Genomic DNA, 15,103 nt, shown 5'->3' with positions numbered 1-15,103 from the left:
AGAACTACTAGAATCTACCAAATACATTGCAGTTGGTTCTGGTGCCGCTCGGGCAATTTAAAATACTGATTGAGGTCCTCAAATTGTGGATATGCAGGGCTCCCTTGGAACTCCCTGCCTAAATAGAAAAAATAAAAATATATATCTCCAGGATATGCTGGTGTGGAGACTGCCATCAACAGCTGGACTTTGAAGGGAGTAAGGCAGCATTCTCTCTTTGAAGGCCCTTTAGATCTTTAACAGATCACAGACAGTGGCATAATCATTCCTCCTCCAGCCCCATGGCGCCTATCCATTGAATCACCAGAAGTAGACCTGGATTGTAGAGCTAATTATACATAATGGCAAACTGGAACTTGAAACGATCAGAGAGGAGGGGTTGATCAGTGGTATAGCTAAGGATCAGTGGCAAATAAGTTTAGAGGTTGAAAGAGAAATGTCTGTCTTATTCTCTAGTCTAGTGAAAGGTGAAGTTTAACCCAATATTATCCATTATCCATGAGTCATAATAGTGAATCCTGTCCTCTGCGGAAGTAGATGAAGGTTCCAGTGTTTTCTAGATATTTTATGAGAACAGACCATTCTGGGTGTTGTGAAATATTGATTGAGTAAAGTCTTTATGGATATAGATTTTACAATCACAGTCCAATATTTTAATTTGGTCCAAATGATGAAAAATGGGACCAGAGATATTCAAAAGTAGAACTATTTGTTCAGCTTCATGTTCTTCTCTCTCTTTACCCCCAGCTGCTCTGGGAGACTCCGGAAAACAAAGAGGCCTGTGAAGGACCACCTGCTCAGAGAGGATTGTGTGTATGAGCTACCGTACACTAAACAGCTGAACCAGGAGCAGTAGGAGTGTCCTCTGGGGGAGAGAGGGGTAGGGGGGCAGGAAGGGGCAGACGAGGTGCTCCATGGAAGTGGCCATGCCGGTCATGGTTGTGTGCGCAGGAGCTACTCCCAGTATCCTGAAGGACAGTGGTTGAGTCTGCACGCAACACATAAACGTTCCACGCTACATTAGATGCCAAAGCCTTTCCATATGTTATTTGCAGAAGGCCTCTGTGGTGCTTAAACCCCAATCCCCATCTAGCTATTTCCAGGTCAGCTTGTCCAGGATTTCACACACGTTCCCTGACATGAACCTGTTTCTGCTTCACAGGAGAGCACAGCGCTAGCACCCTCTCCGCTGTCCCCTGGTTCACACAACCGACTTACCATGTCACAAGCCCTTCTCCAATCGGCAGGTCAGCTTCGCTATAAAATTCACTCTAGTGTAGCCATTACTTGGCAGGGAAGTGAATACATGTACGGCCCTTTGAAAGTCAGTTAAGCTCATCCATTCAGAACCTGACGCACTCTGCCGACAGGCCGCAAGCCCTCTCCATGCTGAGTAGTTCAGAGAGACCATTACCTAGGATATTCTGGCTAAATCAACACCAAACTGGTGGAATGAATATATTTATATATAGTTTATATATAGTAAGTGTGTACGTACGTGTGTAGAGGAGTACGTTATTGTCCATTACATAGGGAAATGGAAATTGTTCTCGTTGCGTACACCTCGAGACATGCAGAGGTCAGAGCATCTCTGGAGCAGTTTGTGGTTTACTGCCTTGCTCAAGGGCACATCAGCAGTGGGTAGGCACTTTAGATATGATGCCAGCAACCCTCCAGGGCTCACACCCTCCTGTCAGCACGGGATCGATCTTCCCGGCTACTGGTCGGCCTCTCTAACCTCAAGGCTACCTGTGTGTGTGTGTGTGCGTGCGTGTGTGTGTGTGTGTGTGTGTGTGTGTGTGTGTCTGTGTCTGTGTGTCTGTGTGTCTGTGTGTCTGTCTCTGTCTCTGTCTCTGTCTCTGTCTCTGTCTCTGTCTCTGCCTGTGTCTGTGTGTCTGTGTGTGTTGTGAATGGAGAATAAATTCAAATTAATTAGGGCAATGTGCATTTATTCTATTAGATGTAATAGAAAACTGTAAATTCTGATATTTCTTTCTCTCAGCTCCAGGGGCTCAGTTCACAAGTGGCGCCCCTTCCTCCTGCCCCCGTCCCAAGGCCAGTCAGTTGCATCTTAGGTCTGTGATGTGATTCAGGTAAGGGCCCTGTGGGGAGCCTGCTGGAGAAGGGGCCTGCATTCAGAGGCTGAGATGAGGAGTGAGCCATGAGGGAGATGGAGGGTCATTGAGGTGGTCCTGTGTGCACTATGTGCATAAGCAAAAGCCCAGGCCCAACTATCTAAGTGATGATGGAGCAGAAATAAATGTTAGCCAGTCTCAGAGCAGTAGAGTCCCCTGGCCCCTTCCTCCAAAGCCCTGTAGTCTGCTCCACTTCCTCGCTGTGTGGTCTCCGACACAACTACCAGCTACCAGCTGAAGGAAAGGCAAAGGGGTGGTTGCAGAGTGTAGATGTGACTTAAGGCCTTAACAAAAGAGTGGGCAACATAGTGACACAATGAAAAGCTTAGTCAATTTACCAAAGATACACAAATATACACAAACAGAGGCACCATAGTACACTGCCTGTGAACAAAGAAAAACAGAATCTCATTAGATGTTAAATGGAACCACACAAATTCACTGTACAGCAAACAGAGGTAGTGTGATTTCATCCCAGATTCAATCATTGTTAATTTCATCTTAGTTAAACTCATCTATACTATAGGTGGTCTATTAAAATCAGGAGTTACCTTGTCAGTGAACTATTCCATTGGTAATGGCTAATCTAATCACAGAGTGCACACAAAGAACCCACCTGTCTGTCGCAATGTTCATTACTCACATAAACCATATAGTGCTAAACACTTGCATACAACCCAGCTGTACTATACAGCGAGGGTGGCACATGGAGGGGGTGGAAGAAACGAGGCACTAATGTGTGCCCTAGATCAATCAGGCCCATACACTCAGCTATCTGGGTCTGATTCTGCTCTCTCATCCTCTGCCAAGAAAAGAGAGAGGCTCAAGCTGGGCCCGACCAGATCTGCACAATGGGGCACTGCACCTGAAAGCCTTTACAGGGCTAAGAGGGTCCAGATAAGATTCAAATACTTATTTAATATAGTACCTTTCCTATGCCCCCCTCTACCCCACTCCAATCCCAGCCGCCCCCCCCAACTACTCACATTTTCCAGCAACCCCTCCCTCCCTTCCTCCCTCCCTCCCTCCCTCTCAGTTTGGTGCAGGCAGCAGATGTGCCCGACCCTTGTGAGCAGGGCTCCACCATGTCAAACAGCTCTCAAAAGGGATGTGTTTCACTGGGAAGGAAATTGGTCAGTTTGACTGCAATGGTTTCAACAGGCCTACCGATCCTGTTGATTACAAATAACAAATTTTGATTACAAGATTACACATTTTTACACATCATTGCTCAGCAGAGATTGTGTCTATTGGTTGGAAAACATATTTGTAGGAACTTTGTGTTTTTCTTTTTATATCCTCTGTTTTAAACAACATTTATACAGGAGGAGACTCTCCCATAGCTGAACAACTGTAAATGTTGATTCACTAAAGGTGGATATTCCTTGGTCATGTGTCTTGCAGATGTGTTGGTCTTTGCTTATGATGAGAATAGAGAATAAAACAATGTGTTTTTCCCTCCTTACTGTAGGCCCACATAAGTGCCTCACTTGAACAAACACATATCATTCACAAAAGGGGATTTTTAAGTATGTGAAATTATTGTGTGAGAGTTAAAATTTGGGAGAAAAGATTGTTAAATGTTTTTACTCCCCATTTCAAGGTCTCTCTGACACATTTCTGAACTGCATCTCCCATCCCACCCTGCCCTCAGAAACCATGTTGTTTTATATTGGATTTTTATTACATCTGTCTTTCTTCCAGCAGTCTTCTAAATATAGTACCTCTCCCCAAAAAAAAGCTGAGCACTAACTAAGTCCATGCTAATTAGAGCCTTCTCCTCAGTCTGAAGCAGCCTCCAGCGAATGCAGGTTTATGGGCCGCTCACAGGCTGCACCAAACAGCAGCAGGCTGAGCACACAGCCAGGAGGGCCACACCACAGCCAGTATCTGGGAAACACTGTTTATACTAGGGCTGGTGCACAACATGTTCAGTGATTCAGACACAACTGCAAAGGACCAAGGACATGCTGACATTATTCCATCCCAAATTGAACTCAGTGGCATGGGAAGTGGAAAAGCTGGTCTAACTGTGAAAACAACCATTTTGTAAGCCTGGTAGATTATAAGGCTAATATGAATAATTGTCCCCCACAATGAAATCGGAACTATGATTCAGTCTCTGTCCGTTCATATGTCAAATTATGTCAGTTTGTATGTCAGATGCTCTCCGATACCACTGGGGAAATTTTGATGAAACTTGGAGGAATGATGTGTCTTACCATACAGATAATGCATTTACAAAATTACACTCATTGGCACAATTTTACAAAACTATGGTGAATGATGCATCTTGCCATCGAGATTATTTAAGAGGTTCGAGGTGACGCTGATTCATCATTAAAAACGTCATCATACTGTAGGGTGCAAAGTGGAGAGCTAATAGCTTCATGCAGTAGGCCTATAGCTTAACACATTTTAGAATAATATTTTGAGAAATCAATGCAAAGCTGTAAGAAGTAAGACTGACAATGAATCAAGTAAGCACTACATGTTCTGGCAGTATAGTTTGCAGCTGTAGGAGTGTAGCCTAATGCAGTAGGCCTATAGCCTAACACATTTGGGAATAATATTTTGTGAGTGTTGCAGCATAATTTAACACTTGGCCTATGTCAATATGGAAACCAGAGTTGTGTAACCTAGGTTTATAGTATGCAACATATTTTAGGATCTGTATGCACAATTTCCGAGACATGTACAAACATGTCTACTCCTATAGTGAATAAAATCACAACTTGTAGAATGGAGCCAATACATCTTCACATTCATGTCAAAGCATTCCTTGTTTCCATCTTAAGATGCACAAGCATAAATTATTTGAAATGGTTGTGACGTCCATTGCTTTTCTCTCAGGGTAAACTGAGATGAGATGCTGACTTATGTGTGTGTTTTGTGATCTCACTGTGCACAGGTTTTCATTTCATGGTCAGACTGATGGAATTTCAAAGAGGCTATCCCTTTCAAATTATTCAATAATAGATGATGCAGTGGCATCATCCAGACACCCTACACCTCTCTCACTCAGGTCTGGCCATTAGCCTGACCATGAGTGGAGAGCTAGAGAGGGAGGGAAAATGGAGAGACCATGGTGGAGGTGAAGGCATTGATGAATAATTCAAAGTGAAGCAGATGTAGTTTGAAAGAATCCCCTGTCAGTTCCACTGGCTCACTCAGTCACTCTGAGTGTGTATGCCAGAGTGGACTGGAGAGGAGACAGCATTTTACCATTGTGATATGCTTTAAATAACCAGTGTCTCTAGATTTCCTATCCGAACAGCATAAGGCTTTGTGGCACTATGGGGACGAAGACGATTCCCTACTCTGTCAGCTCCTGTATATTTCTTTGCCTACTGGTCATTCCTCTACAAGGTAAGAGCTTATGTCAGATAACAAGTGTGTTAGTGGTATTAAAACAAAACAAAAGATGAGATGCATTGGCAATTTCCTTCGGGGCAAGACATTCATAAATGTATACATTAATTCATTCATGTGAGTATTCTTTCTGTTGTACTTTTGCCAGATTGTCACATAGTGAACACTATAGAGGGGAGAGTGATATAAAACAGGTCCTGGAGAGATAAACAATGATGAGTGCATTCAATTAACGTTACGTTAAGTCATCCCATCAAATAATATTTCTTTCATCTTAAGAATTGGCCAACTCAGCATTTCCAATAAATTGAGAGGCATGGAAAACAGTTTCAAACAACTGTGAATTCTAAACATCTGAGCTAATACCAAGTCAAAGGGTGGTTGGTAATGTTTGTTCCATGAAAGCTGTACCTGACAGGCTCATCAGCTGCCATCATAGCAAATGGTGGGACAATTTATATTTGCTGTCCCAGCACAAACAAAACAAGCTAATCTTTCATAACAGACATGTCAACACACAGTGTGCAACTCATAGTTCCCACTTTTGCAGTATGCAGCATCCATCAATCTATGACAATCTCTGATTGTCTTTACCCTTAGGTCTGGAGATCTTGGACCCTGAGGAGGTGGAGTACATTCGCCTGAAGGCCAAAGGAGTGGTAGGTGGCTCAGTCACTCTGGAGTGTGGCTCCACCATGCCCACCATCTTTATATGGGGATACACCAAGCCAGGATCTAAGAGCAATGTAGCTGTGGCCTATAACTACGGCCAGGGCCCTAAGCTTCAGCCTCTCTCCAGCAGCCTTGGTCACATGAAGGTGCTCTCCAATACTCCCTCCCTGATCATCCAAGACCTGGCCCTGGCTGCAGAGGGGGTGTACACATGCCAGGCCCTGTACGACACAGACGAAGGGGCCAAGATCACCTTCTACTTCACCCAGTTGGACCTAGAGGATGACTGATAGTCTTACTGCGCAGCTGGGCTGAACATTGAGTCTTAGACTTAGACCAAGACTAACTTAGCTCTCCTTGTTCCTGAAGTAACTATTTTATATTGGTGTGAATGCACCCAATGTCTGTGATTAGGGTGGACAGTATATGTAAGCACTTTGAAAAATGAAACAACTTTGCTGTGTGTATAATCACTGTAGCTATAGACATGGTAACGATTTAAGTCCATGTTTTTTACCTAAACTATGATTTGACATACCTGTGTGATGGGTGTATGACTCACATTGTCCATCCTCCCTAATAATCCACCCAGAGGGCTCGTCATGTAGCACAACTGAAAATATCTGTGCTTGTTATTTTTGTGAAGGGGAATTCAGTCTTTGGCCATCATCGTTTTTGCTTAAATTAGAGACTGTGCCCTATTGTGGCATATCCAGTCCCAAAATTGTAAATACCAAATTGCTTGCGGCCACATGCCTTCATTCCTGAATCTAATTTCGAGGACGGTTTTGGCTGTTCTGAAATGAATGACAGTTGTGACAGGGAACATTGCCCATAAAACAAATGCTTTCTTAAGTAATTAGGTGACGGACTTAGTAGATGTATGATTCATAGTGTACACACATCATTTTTAATCTCAGGGCGCAGAGAGGGGCAGTGGAAAAAAAACATTTAATCAGAAAGAGGAGAGTCAGCTCTGATTGTTCCAGCAAACTTTACTACAGTATACTTCGGTGAACCTGAGGTAAGCATGCATACCGTTACTAACCTTCTGATGGTCAGCTGAGGTCAGCAGATCCTGCTTGTCATCAATGGACTCATTACAGACCTGGGGCACAGTGATGACGCTTTGAGAGATATTGTAAGGGCAACCTACTGTATTATCTAAAAATATAAGACTTTCTATTATAGGCTGAATAAACAATTAATTTCTGCAGCATAATGTGTATGATAAAAAACAGGATGTGTGCATAACATGTATATGCATTACATAATAAATGTGCCCCCAGTTCATGAGCACTGGGAAGCCTTAATACCTTGAGACCTGAGTAAGTAAGCAACACATTAGAGTGATTTCTTCAGACAACATAGTATACAGTATTTGTTTTATATTGACTATCTTATCATGTTTATAGTGCTCGTGGAATCAAGCTGACAGCAGTTCATACAACCACAGCTTCCTTGTGGTTTGTGACATTTCAAGTGTTTGGAAGTTAAATCAGGCCATTAAGAACACACTGCTTGATTCATAAGAATTGCATTGATTCGGGGTGTGCTAGAGAGACAGAGGAAGAATAGTGGGTGGAGGGGAGAGGCACTGGTGTTAACAGGTCTGTTCGGCAGTGAGGGGCAGGAATTCCAGGACAAACAATGGGTGCACTTGTTCCCATGGGCTCCTTGATGAAGAGGCTGTGCTGCGTGGGTATAGGGGGCAGGGCATGGCTGGGGGACAGTGCCGACTGACAGACGTGGGAGATGGAGAAACAGCTAGAGACAACTGCTCTTATCTAACCCTAACCCTAACCCCATCAGCCCAGTCTGTCAGAATCTCCACCTATCCTCTCATTCTCTTTCATTTTCAACTTATTATCCTATTTTTTTTGTTTCCTGCCCTCTCTTTACCTAGTGGCACTGCATCAAACCACAATATTTTTTTTGGAGCAATCTAGATCAAATACAGTAACTGTGCGAGCTGCTTTTCTCAAATCAGTCATGTGACAGGGTAAAGTAGTTTCCAGCACTCTGGCACTTCAGTCAGTCACCCTAGTCACAGTGCAAGTCTAATGCTCCAGACAGCTACGGGGCCAATATCCTGGAGGATAGACAGTCATTGCATGGGAGAGACCTGGGCAAAAGAGAACTTGTCTAATGTTGGCAACCTTAGCAGGGAAGCAGCCTCTCATCTTGACCAAAAATAACAGACGGAAGCGCATGTGCCATGGTTGAGAGGCAGGCAGGCAGGCCAGGGTGCCAGGAATAGCCTGTGTCCATCAGGGGAGAAGGAATGCCAGGCGAGCCGGGGCCTGAGGACTGGCAGCCAACTCTGGCACTATCGCAGGCAGACAGGCACCAAGCATCAAGCTGCTGCACTACGGTCGCCCCCACTGAAGCATGGCCAGCCCTGTCATCTGCCCGCACTGCAATCCCATCAGCCCCAATCAACGGCGCTCCAAGGCTCTAACTTCATCCCACAGGGCGCTTTCACAGTGAGGGACTTCGTTCAGCCATGGTACATTGAAAACTGATAAAGGTTGTATCTTACCACTGTCTCAATTACGCTTTCACACCACAGGAACGCTCCACAATGGCTGTTTACTGTTTGTGTGAGGATCAGCAAAGTGATAGCTGATATATCAATGGTTGACTATTTCCTCTTTTTATTTTCTGCCTAAGATTTCAATGTATTTGCATCTCAAGTCATCCACGCAAAGAACCTCAGACATATAAAGGTTTGCATGTAAGGGCAAGGCTATAAGCTGACCAAAATTATAGAACTCCATAATTAGGGTCAATGTATGTGCCCTGACAGATAAATGGTGATTTAATATAACTACATCCAGTTCTCCAATAGATTAGGAGGCCTGTGGGTCATCACTGCACTAAAAGGAACAGTGAGTTGTGTGTAAAGCAAAGACCTATCAAGTACTTAGTGGAGCAGAGAGGAGCATCATCAGAGTAGTGAGGGGAGTGTTCATCCCATTCAAAGGTCACTGCAGTGGAACAAACCACCAGAGGACCACATCAAAGTACTGCCAGAAATATCTAGGGGTTTGGACTGTGGCTGTGGAAATTAACTACAGCATTCATATCTCATTCTTTAACACAGGGGAGGAAGGGGTAAAAGAAAATCAGTATTTACTCTTCCATATCTTCTCTTTATATTATTACAAAACTTTACATATACAATTGCTAAACTCCACATTATGTGGAATACAAAACAACAAATAAAAAACAAAAAATAAAAAGTATTTCTCATCCAAAAGGCATAAATAATATAAAAGACAAACTTTTTTCTTAAAACAGATACATTCATATGAAATAATATTTTACTACAACAAAAATAAATAAGTCATCTAAAGAGTGTTAAATCTTTTTGGAGAGTCCTCCCTCTGGACTGTATTTTCAGTTTCGAGTCGTGTTCCCCAGTCTCCAATTCCCCATCCCCCTCCATCTGTATTTTCCTATTCTTTCTTAATTGCTTTCTCACTCGCTCTTTCCCATGCTGTTTGTCCCAGCTTAGTCCACAGTCAGTTAAGTGTCCGTGTCATCATGTCACACATTGTCTCGGACCATGCAAACACTGGTCTTTTTTTCCATGTGTCTGTTCTTTCTCTCCCTAGTTACTCTTCCCCGCGCGTGCATTTGGGCTGTGTTCAGACCTCCTGTGGAATAGGCTGGATCAGGTCTCCTGCCAGGCTATTGGTGGAGATCCACCCTGTCTTCTCATTACAGTCTAAGTTAGGCAGGCCCAGGCTCTCCCAACACACCACAGGGTCCTCTGAGTCCACACACTGCGGCTCCTCATCAGCTGCACATGGAGGGAGACCAGTTGCAGGATTAGTCACTAGTTTACAATGTTACGAATAGGCACAAAATAAATGGTGGCATGCATTTACTGCTGACATGTACGGTGTCACTGGGAGCAACCAGAATGTTTTTTAACACAAGTGGCTAGAGGACCTGAAGTGCACTTGAAAATCTCTCAAGCATACTGTATTTGGAATATTCTGGAATTATTCTACAGGGTTTGTGTCCCACCTGTCTCCTCTCCTGGACATTGCTCAAGATCCCCAAGCACCCAGCAGGAATGCTGGGACAGAGATGAGACTTTGTCCTCCTCTGGCTCATCCACTGCTTCTGCATCTTGGGCACCAGGGAGCTGCTGGTTATCAATACTGTGGCAGTGTGACGACACCTGGCCCAGGGGCACCATCTCCAGCCCATCCTGTTGGCATGGTGCCACGCGATGCATTAGGGGTAGAGTGCCACTGGAGAAAGTGCCGTTGGTCTTCGTGTAACATCTGCTCAGAGAGAGAGAGAAAAAGAGAAAGAGAGATGGAAATGGGAAATGCTCATGGACCGCTGAGTGTTGTTCCGTTGCAAACTCTTAAAGACTGAAAATGGAAATCACTAAATGACAGTCATAGTAAAGCCCTATCTCATTCTTCATTGTAATTTTTAACTTTCAATGGGTAAGTTTCATATGTATAGATTTAAGATACTACTGCTCTTAAACCATTAACACAAAAAACACCCACCCACCTTTAAAATGTTCACATAGACTCATTTTAATTGACCTGAATACAGCTTTTTGATACTTAAAATATGTTTTAAGCTGCAAGCATTTCAACTGGTATAGTTGGTGTTATTATTTGACAATTAATGGGGATATTTCATTCTATTTTAGAAAGGCACAGTGTTTACACACACATTATATAGCTAAGCACATTATACATAGCTAAAATAGCTTTATTTACTGGAGCTTCCAATATAATTCCAATACTTTGATTATGATGCAATCACGACATGTAGTGCCACCAATTATGTCATAGCCCCTCTACTGTTCTATGTACAATAATAATAATAATAATAATAATAATAATAATAATAATAATAATGCATTTTGTATAGCACTTTTCTCAGTACTCAAACACACTACATTCCATGAAGAGAACAAGAATAGATAGTTAAATAAAAAGTAAAACAAAAACGTTAGCATATCTATACGTAAAGAAATATGTTTTTTAGGAAGAGTGACTCCCGTACTCATGTGCAGTCTGACGAGATCCTGTGCCCTTGTGAATAATTGCCAATACGCATTAATAAAATCATTTGTGTCACAATTTAAAATATCTCCCCATTTACTTGCACTTCGTTGTCCAGCTACTTTCACAAATATATATTACGAATATCTATCACTGACAAACCTTTCTGCACATGCCTGCGGTGGCTACGTTGCTAGTTTCCAGGATGGACAACGGCTACCATTGGATTTTGAGCCACTCAACCAAACATTCACAGGGTTTCATTCACGCTTGGCGCACACCAACCCCAAGAGTTAACAATTGTGGAAACAGCGTCGAAGTGCGAAAACCAACGGCAACTAAGCAAAGTGATGTTTCGAAAGCTATATATTTACATTTACATTTATGGCATTTAGCAGATGCCTTTATCCAAAGCGACTTACAAAAATACATTTGTTTAAGTAAGTGAATCATCTATCCAACAGTCATCATAAGACAAAGTAATTTTTTATTATTTTTTTTATTTTTTTATTTATTTTATTAGCAGGAGAGAACTTGTACAGGGGGGGGGGGTAGCGGGGGTGAAGAGGTCTCTAGGGTTGGGGTTAGGGTTAGTATGGGGGGGGTAGTGAGGGTGAAGCGGTCTTTAGGAGGGACTGTTAAGATGTAGCCTGAAGAGATGGGTTTTCAATCTACGGCAGAAGATCGGAAGTGACTCTGCAGTCCTGACAGTAGTGGGAAGCTCATTCCACCAGTGGGGCGCCAGGACAGTGAAAAGCCGTGACCGAGTAGCCACTGCATCCACGTAGAGGCGGCGGTGCCAGGCAGGCAGCCGAGGTGGACGAGCGGAGTGATCTTGCAGGGGTTTGGGGGCTAACCATTGCTTGCAAGAAGGGAGGGGCTGTCCCCTTTGCCGCCCAGTAGGCAAGCACCAGAGTCTTGAATTTGATGCAAGCTGCTACTGGGAGCCAGTGGAGGGGGCGTGACATGGGAGAATTTGAGGAGATTGAACACCAGACGAGCGGCAGCGTTCTGGGTGAGCTGCAGAGGCCTGATGGAGGAGGCGGGGAGTCCGGCCAAGAGTGCATTGCAGTTGTCAAGGCGAGAGATTACAAGTGTTTGGACCAAAAGTTGTGCTTCTTCTCTGGTGAGGAATGGACGTATCCTTCTGATGTTGTAGAGGAAGAATCTACAGGAGCGTGCTGTCGCTGTGATGTTCGCCACACAGGATAAGTGGTTGTCAAGGATCACCCCAAGGTTCTTGGCTGTATGGGAGGAGGTCACAGTAGAGTTTTCTACTGTGATGGAGAAGTCTTGGAGAGGGCAGGCTTTCCCTGGGAGGAAGAGCAGCTCAGTCTTGTCATGGTTGAGCTTGAGGTGGTGGGCTGACATCCAAGCAGAAATGTCTACAAGACATGCCGAGACACGTGTTGTCTGACGTACGCTCTGGATGCTCGTTGCATTGTGGTACAGGTGTCGAGGTTGCTAGGAGAGGTAGAGCTGAGTGACATCAAACTAAGACTGTGCCATCTTTATGCATGTCTGCCATTGCTTACAAGTTATCTGACAAATAAGTGTGGACGGAGTTGTCATAAGACAATTCTCTTGTACAGCTGGTGTGTTTCAGCTATGTCCAAAAAAACTGGACGAGTTGAACCAAAGATTAGTTGGAGAGTCTCCGATCTCATCTGGTGTCATTGACTAAACTAACTGCATCATATTCTGCTGTCCTGATAAGACTTTTGCAGCAGTTTTTTCTCTCACACACTGTACACAAAAAAGCTCAGAGGTGAGTTTCCGCACAATCCCTAAATGCCCTACTGGCCCACTATTCTGACATGATTTGATTGTGACCACGCCCCCTCTTCCCAGCAGCCAGAGGTAAATAAACAGAGGGCTCATTAGGTCTGCTGGCTGGGTGCACACAGAGTAAACTGTGATTCTGGAGCCACCTAAGTACATAAACAGGCCTAGCTGGAGGGGAAATGATGAGATGGGGAAGGAGGCGAGTCTGTGGTGGGCTCCAAGGTCACATGGGAACATGCTGGGGTTGATGCAATTGGTCATCAACCCCAGCAATGGTCAATCTTATAAATGGCAGACAAGGGAAGGTTTTGTCATGATTATATTACAGGAAATGGAAGATCATGTTTGGCATGATCCTGGATTAAACTTTGGAGTTCCTGCGTCTTTCTTACCTGTTGTTGTTGCAGAAGTTCTGGCAGCTCATACAGTCAGAAGACTCTGTTTGGGGCAGCACTGTGTACATCCCTCCACCCTGGACAATTAAAACAAGCTAAAGTTAAACTCATCTGATTTTGCTCACCTGGTAGTGTGAAACAGAGTATATGGACAAAAAGACAAAAAACTGGTATGACATGGCTGAAGTAATGAATGTAGGAGGTGGGAGTAGGTTAAACTGAGCAGGAAGTGTGTGTGTGTGTGTGTGTGTGTGTGTGTGTGTGTGTGTGTGTGTGTGTGTGTGTGTGTGTGTGTGTGTGTGTAGGTGTGTGTGTGTGTGTGTGGTGCATAGATGAGGACTCTGACTGGCAGTGACACTGAGGCACTCACATTGTGGTGGTGGTGAGGGTGAGAGTGCTCATAGTCTATCGTGTTGTGGGGCAGGGTGCCATCGTGGCTGTGTTGGTGGCCAGACGGGTAAAGGCCACCTGATCCATTGAGCAGCGCCAGGCCATTGGGAAGTTTGTGGTGGAGGAGATGGCAGCCTTGGGGTAACATAGGGCCACTGTGCCCATAACCCCCGTGGACACCACCGTTAATACGACTGGTGCCAGGCAGAGTGGTGTACTCCAGTACATGGCCATTCATCTCTGCAGGCTGGTATAGGTAACCAGGAGGGTCATATTCTATAGCAGTGACAGAGACAGAAAGAGAAAGAGAGAGACAGAGAGAGAAAGAAAGATCAAAGAGCTGGTACATGGCCCCTATTACATTCTTTGGGGATAACCCTGCCTAGCCTTATTAACCCTAACCATAACCATAGCCATGACCATAACTGTAGCCCTGGCCTGTCTGTGGGACTTACTGTGCATGCTATTCTGTTGGCAGTTCCTCCATAGACACATGGCAATGAAGACCAGTAGGATGAGCACCATGACTCCCAGAACACAGCCCACAATCAGGTAGAGCAGGCCCCCAGGTGGGCTGGGGGGATCTGGGGGGTGGGGTCCAGGTGGAGTGATGGGGTGCTGGCTGGGAACCCCTGGGGGCTGGCGTGCTGTAGCAGGGTGACGAAAAGGAGTGCACATGAGGAACACTCTTCTCTCAACTAGCACTGGTGAGCAATAACAGAATGAAAGACAATACAATACTAGCCATTGTTTTGTGTCCTATAAAACACAGTACATTTTTGGATGTAATTACGGCTATTGTACCCATCATTAAAGTTAAAGCCTTTACTGAAACATGCCCGGACTTCTGATAAAGTGGGGGATCTGTTGTAGAGTAATTTCCTCAACAGCCTATATGTTCTTACCTTTGGTCTCACAGATCATAACGTTGCTGTACTCGCTCTCTCCCCCATCATTAAAGCACTGCATCTTGATGTCATAGGAGGTCTCTGGCTGGAGCTGGCCAATCAGGTGCCTCTGTTTGATACCTGCAGTGGGAGGGAGAGCAGGGTAAAGGTGAGATGATTGCTTCCTCTCAACGTTTGTGTTGATTCACCTAACCACAATCCCCTGCTCCCTCCCTCCGCCTATTCCTCTCTCTAAACTCACAATGAATATTCCCCCCATACTAGATCTATCTAATTCTCTCACAATAAGACACATTTTCTTCCACACTCTTCATCTCTTCCCCTCTCTCTCTGACCCTCTCCCCCTCTCACTTTCTCACTCAGTCCCACGAGGACCCAGACAGTTGCTTTACTCCAGACAA

At 44.4% G+C, this 15,103-nt stretch overlaps 1 protein-coding gene across 1 annotated transcript in view; it reads right to left on the bottom strand.

Moving 5' to 3' along the window:
- Nucleotides 1-8,340: 8,340 nt before the first annotated feature.
- cdon (cell adhesion associated, oncogene regulated) overlaps nt 8,341-15,103 on the bottom strand; it is a 41,345-nt gene continuing 34,582 nt past the window's right edge. Inside the window, exons 16-21 of the mRNA XM_083695592.1 lie at nt 14,700-14,822; nt 14,250-14,441; nt 13,775-14,070; nt 13,402-13,481; nt 10,218-10,480; nt 8,341-9,987 (exon numbers count right to left, since the gene is read on the bottom strand). Of these exons, the coding sequence (XP_083551718.1) occupies nt 9,833-9,987; nt 10,218-10,480; nt 13,402-13,481; nt 13,775-14,070; nt 14,250-14,441; nt 14,700-14,822 (1,109 nt within the window). The 3' untranslated portion in view covers nt 8,341-9,832. The remainder of the gene's footprint in view (nt 9,988-10,217; nt 10,481-13,401; nt 13,482-13,774; nt 14,071-14,249; nt 14,442-14,699; nt 14,823-15,103) is intronic.

This window comes from Argentina silus (assembly GCF_951799395.1).
Source record: "Argentina silus genome assembly, chromosome: X".
Classification (NCBI taxonomy): Eukaryota; Metazoa; Chordata; class Actinopteri; order Argentiniformes; family Argentinidae; genus Argentina; species Argentina silus.
The sequence above is the reverse complement of the archived record's forward strand: the minus strand, read 5'-3'. Positions and strand labels throughout refer to the sequence as shown.